The 6,311-nt window shown below is 36.8% G+C and overlaps 1 protein-coding gene across 1 annotated transcript in view; it reads right to left on the bottom strand.

The window, feature by feature from the left end:
* The window catches only part of TBC1D8B (TBC1 domain family member 8B), a 71,217-nt gene that overhangs the window by 49,270 nt on the left and 15,636 nt on the right, over nucleotides 1–6,311 (bottom strand). Inside the window, exon 2 of the mRNA XM_029930042.1 lies at nucleotides 1,209–1,319. Within this exon, the coding sequence (XP_029785902.1) occupies nucleotides 1,209–1,319 (111 nt within the window). The remainder of the gene's footprint in view (nucleotides 1–1,208; nucleotides 1,320–6,311) is intronic.

The raw sequence follows: 6,311 nt of genomic DNA, 5'->3' as shown, positions 1-6,311 counted from the left end.
TGAGGGTTGAAGGGGAAGGGGGAGGGGGGAAAAGAGGTGGTGGTGATGGTGGAGGGCACTTGTGGAGAAGAGCACTGGGTGTTGTATGGAAAACAATTTGACAATAAAATATTATGGGAAAAAAAAGATAATATATAGGAAGATGCAAAGAACAAGCCACATATCTTAAAAAATTAATATTTCCATGCTCTATGCTTATATTGCTTACACATATAACCTACCTAGAATTCATGTGTTTTTTTATTTTATTTTTTAAATAGAATTTATTGTCAAATTGGTTAGCATACAGTGTATACAGTGTGCTCTTGGTTTTGGGTGTATATTCCCGTGATCCATTGCTTACATACAACACCCAGTGCTCATCCCAACAAGTGCCCTCCTTAATGTCTATCACCCATTTCCCTCTCCCCCACTCCCACCCCATCAGCCCTTAGTTTGTTCTCTGTATTTAAGCGTCTCTTATGGTTTGCCTCTTTCCCTCTTTGTTTGTAACTATTTTTCCCACATGCTTTTTAAAAAATGTATCTACTTGGGAAAAGAGGGATGAGACAATAGAAAAAGGCAGTCTTTCAACATTAAAAAGGCCATAAATCTGGGATTTTAATTTAGACCAACATTATAATGGTATCATAAAAGAAGTAAACTATCATTGTGGGTTTTTACAAAAATCTTGAGTTGTTTTGTTAGGAAGAATATCCCAATTCATTTTCTATCGACAATATATATATGTGTGGAGGTATCTGAACTACCTCAGTATGAATATGTAGCCTTACCTATAAGAAACCCCTTTTGTGAGAAAGTAGGTGTGTAATTAAAAATGTTTAATTTGGGGGGCTCATACTCTCTTTGGGGACAATCTTTAATTCTGCACTTGATTTCCCTGATCTGAGTTATCAGAGATAAAACGAAGTATTTCATGGGAAGTTCTCATTTTCTCAGCAGTTTGGTAAAGCAGATGTAGTTGAAGAAAGGAATCATGTAGCAGGAACACTGACCAAAATTTGCCGGAACACATGTTTCAGGTCCCTCACACTAATGGATTTTTTAAAAAACCGTAATAATCTATAAGCCTTCTGCTATTCTCTCAATATAGAGTTACACATTTAACTCCTTTCTAAACAAAAACTGAGGAGTATAAATAAATGTAAATATTCAATTTCTTAGTATCCTTATTTGTTTTAATTATAGGTTTTAAAAACTGTACTCACCACATGCAATTGACAGGTAAACTTGAGAATCTGGTGTCTGGTGTAGGATACGAAATGGAGCAACTTTAGCAGTAGAGTCTAAGACTGAATCAAGAGTCCCAACCAGAAGTCCTGTTGTAATAAAGAGACTGTTGAAATGAAGATTTTACAAAACATAAAACTAGTATCACTTCATCTGACAAACAACTAACAGATAAATCTTTTTAAAATTTCTAGCCCTGAGTGGCTCAGTCGGTTAAGTGCCCGACTTCAGCTCAAGTCATGATCTCACAGTTCATGGGTTCGAGCCCAGTGTCAGGTTCTGCACTGACAGCTCAGAGCCTGGAGCCAGCTTCGGATTCTGTCTCCTTCTCTCTCTGTCCCTCCCCCACTCACGCTCTGTCTCTGTCTCTCAAAAAAATGAATAAACATTAAAAAAATTTCTAGCCCAAAGTTTCCTTGTGAAGATTTTGCTTAAAGAAAATATACACTCAGGACAAAGAGATTACTGTGCTCCAATGTGAGTAGTACTGGAGAAAATTATCTTCAATAAAAAAATAAGTCCATTTCCTTGTCCAAATCTTACTATATATTTATAGCACTTACATCCTCCATAAGATTATGCATACAGAAGATAAGAATATAGATTCTGGTACCAGAGATTTCCTGAGTTTGAATACTGGCTCTGTCACTTGTGCCAAACCGAACCAGTTGTACTTACCTTTTCTTCATCCTCATTTGTAAAATAAGGGGGTTAAAATGGAACCTACCACGAAGGGCTGCTGTAAAGATGAAATGAGTTATTATTACATATATCCAAGATTTTTAAACAAGATAAAAACCTTGATTAACTAAAACGTGCATGAAGGGAATTTTATTTTCACCAATTCTTTTTAATTTTTTTTTAATTTTAGAGCTGGAGGGAGAGCAAGTGGTGGAGAGGGGCAGAGGAAGAGAGAGAATCTTAAGTAGGCTCCACATTCAGTGTGGAGCCTGACATGGGGCTCAATCCCATGACCCTGGGATAATGACCTGTGCCAAAATCAAGAGTTAAACACTCAACTGACTGAGTCACCCAGATGCCCTCTTCTTTAACAATTCTTGGGGCGCCTGGGTGGCTCAGTTGTTTAAGTGGCCGACTTCACCTCAGATCATGATCTCATGGTTTGTGGGTTCGAGCCCTGAGTCAGGCTCTGTGCTGACAGCTCAGAGCCTGGAACCTGCTTCTGATTCTGTGTCTCCCTCTCCTTCTGCCCCTCCCCTCTTCACACTGTCTCTGTCTCTCAAAAACAAATAAACATTAAAAAAATAAACACTTCTTAATTCCTCAATTTGGAATTCAAGGCTTTTGATCAATTAATTCCAATTTAATCATCTCATTATATTTCCTACTCCTCCCTGGAACAAAATTTGATTTCTCTTTAATGATCAACTAATTTCTGTTAGACTCTTTGCTAAGCAATTCTCTTCTTACATATAGATATTAATACAAGTCTTCTAGCTCAGTCTAGCTAATCCAAATTCTACATTTTTTTCAAGACTCACTTCCCATATAAAATCTTTACCATCAACTCCAAGCAATAATATCTTTTCTTTACCCTGATTTCTTATAACAATTTAAAGTCTATACAACACAACCCAGCAATTTGATTATTAGGCTAGTTATTATAGCTACTTTCTTCTAAACGATTTACATATATTAATCTAGTCTCCAAACCTAGATTATTAGTTCTCTGAGGACAATAATCATGTCTTCTACTTCTGGATTTGTATCCCCTTTTTCAACATACTGCTGGACACAATAGGAGCAAACTTTCAATGGGATGGCTAAAATATCTAAAACTACCTTCCTTTTCTGGAAACTTTGACTGATTGAGTCATTTTATAAGCATTTCTTTTTAGCATACAGATTTTTGAGAAAAAACTAAATCAGTTATAAAATAGGCTTTTTGCTATTTTCCTATCTTTACCCACTTAAAGTAAGATTTCAAGCAAGCTTTGAATGAGAATATAGGTAGGTTGGCAGATGTGTGGTAGGGAGTTATTTATTATAAGCACTGAGGGAGGTAAATTAGAAGATTAAGAGATAGAATAAAGAGCTAGAAGTCTGCTCAGCTGAAAGGAAAGGGTAAGAGTGAATGTAAGAATCAACAAAAAAGTAAAATAGGGGTCACAAATACAGCATAATATCAATTAACAATCTGACAAGTTTTGGTAGTGGGGATAAACTATCAAAGATTTTGGCAATGGCAACAAGTACGGATTATAGAGAGAAAAGTTATCTGATATGAAAAAAGTTCTGGTATGAATTGAAGACTTTTTCAGAACTAGAAATAAGAAAATCCAGAGAAATATTATGAAAGAGGAGGTAGTGGGGAAGAGAGAATGGAAATGAGGAGAGACAGAGGAAGTGACTGTATTTCACCTAATAATGATGAAATTCCTGAAGGGTTTGTAGATAAAAGAAATAGGTAATTCTATCAACTTTCAGCCTGAAAGACGGACTGTGAGGAATTAGATTTGGCTAAGAGATCAAGGATAAATAAAGAAAAGCCAGAGCTAAACATTGCAGATAGCCTCTTCAGAGCAATGTGATAGAAATTATTCAGGAAATGGAAAAAAGGAGAATGTTCTCAGGTTGAAGAACAGAAAGTGAAAATATTCAAAAGAAAGGTAAAAGGGGAAGTAAAAGAACCAAAAGAGGTAAATATCTTCATGTTGAAAAGCAAAATCAAGTATATGAATGTCTATATATATAGATATACAAATAACAGCTTGACAAAATTGTCGAAATAAAGGCATTATAAGTTTAAATAAAAGCATATATTAAACAGCACTGGTTTGGGGTGCCTGGGTGGCTCATTCAGCTAAGCGTCCAACTTTAGCTCAGGTTATAATTTGGGTTTGAGCCCCAAATAGGGCTCTGTGCTTACAGCTCAGAGCCTGGAGCATGGTTTCGATTCTGCCTCCATCTCTTTGCACCTCCCCTGCTTACTCTGTCCCCGTCTCTCTCTCAACTATAAAATAAAACATAAAAAAAATAAACAGCACTGGTTTAGTTGCTAGTTTTGCCCTCTAAGAATTTAAACTTTAAAAATTTCAAAAAAATATTTTCAAATTTCTTGCAGAAAATCATTTATTTTGCCTTTACCACACTTTTTAAAAATATAATTGTCAAGTTAGCTAAATACAGTGTGTACAGCATACTCTTGGCTTTGGGAGTAGATTCCCATGATTCATCACTTACTACATTTTAAATAAAACTAGCTGAATTCTACTTCCTTGTTTACATACATAAGAAAAAGTAGTATTGGAAGAATAGGGGAGGGGCACCTGAGTGGCTCAGTTGGTTGAGCATCCAAACCTTGATTTCAGCTCAGGTCAGGATCTCAGTTTTGGGGACTGAGTCCTAGGTCAGGCTCTGCGTGGCAGTGTAGAGTCTGTTTGGGATTCTCTCTCCCTCTGCCCTCCCCTGCTCGCTCTCTCTCTCTCTCTCTCTCTCTCTCTCTCAAAACGAACAAACAAACAAACAAACAAATAAAATACCATGCTAAAAAAAAAAGAATGGAAAAAAGAACAAACAGGTTAAAAGTAAAAAGCTGGGCTCAACTAAAAAATAATGGGTGGAGTGTGGATGCATGAGGAGGCAGGAAAGAAAGGAGAGGCTACTGATAATCATTCCTGAGTAACAAAGTAACAATGAATTCTGACAGAAAGTGTGAGACTGGGGATAAACCAGTCAAAATCACTGGCAAGAAGGTCATTTTTGCAGCAGCAGCAGAAATATTTGCAGGATTATAAGTGTCTTACACTATGTAGAAAGGAACCTGTTCAATTTTTGTAAGCACATTAAATCAGTGTAAAACTATACAACAAATAATTTGGAAGCTACTGCTAGAATACATTTTTAGTCACTTGGGAAACCCTTCTACCTCATTAAGCTATAATCATCATCAAGACCCAGAAGTGAATTAAGAGTTAATATGTGCCAATGTCTGGGTTGTAAAAGTACAAGAAAACAAGCAGATAACTTGGGTTGCTTTTCTATGTACAGACAGGTTTATTATCTGACATCCTGAACATCCAAGATCATGAATCAGCCTACACACGGGAACTTCTACAGTTATAACAAATTGGGAAGAAAACAGACACTGTCAGCTACATGACAGAACAAGAGATTTAAAAATATAAAGAAGTTCAAATCATGCTTTGAATGTCTATATTGAGTAAGGTACCACTTCTCTAGACCCTGGTAAATGTCTACAGGGTTTTGATAGCATCCAACCACACAAGTAACACCAAACTTCTTAATATTCACCATTGTAATACTTTTTATTAAATGGCACAAGAAGATAACAAAAAAGCAAGGTTCTGCCATTTTTCCAAAATAGGCTATTTTTAGGTAATGATTATTACAATTACTTAAGGTTATTTATTTATTTTGAGAGAAAGAGCAAGCGAGAGTGAGCGAGCATGAGCCAGGGAAGGGCAGAAAGAGAGGGAGAGAGAGAATCCCAAGTAGGCTCCCTACTCTGCACAAGCCTGACGTGGGGCATGTTCTTACAACTGTGACATCATGACCTGAGCTGAAATCAAGAGTAGGATGCTCAACCAACTGTGCCACCCAGGTGCCCCAACAAACCAATTCTTTTTAGCTGGACAGAGATACAGCACCATTGAGATGCAAAATATCCTAATAGGTCACGTAGTCCAAACTCTAGCATATTCATCTACTCCATAGAATCTCTGATAGAAAGCCTAGCTTATTCCTTTTAACTCCAGAAAGTTTACTTCTCCCAAGGCAGCCTATAGCTTTGGTGGGACTTTCTATTAATTAGAAAGTCCTTTCTAAAACATGAAAGGATTTATGTATCCAAATGTTATAGTCAGGACTAGCTTTATGGGCTTGTGACCTGTCCATATGGCCCCATGCTCAAAAGGGCCCCTGCTTAGTTTAATGCTGCGCTGTCCCTGTCTTGAAATTCTTCATTTTTGAACAAAGACCTCTGAATTTTCATTTTGCACTGGACCCCACAAATAAGCTAGGTCATCCTAGTTTATAGTAGTTATCTCTGGGGAGCAGAATGATGGGTGATCATTATTTCATTTTATATCTGTATGTAT

Source organism: Suricata suricatta, chromosome X, assembly GCF_006229205.1.
Source record: "Suricata suricatta isolate VVHF042 chromosome X, meerkat_22Aug2017_6uvM2_HiC, whole genome shotgun sequence".
Classification (NCBI taxonomy): Eukaryota; Metazoa; Chordata; class Mammalia; order Carnivora; family Herpestidae; genus Suricata; species Suricata suricatta.
This window is presented reverse-complemented; position numbering and strand designations above follow the sequence as displayed.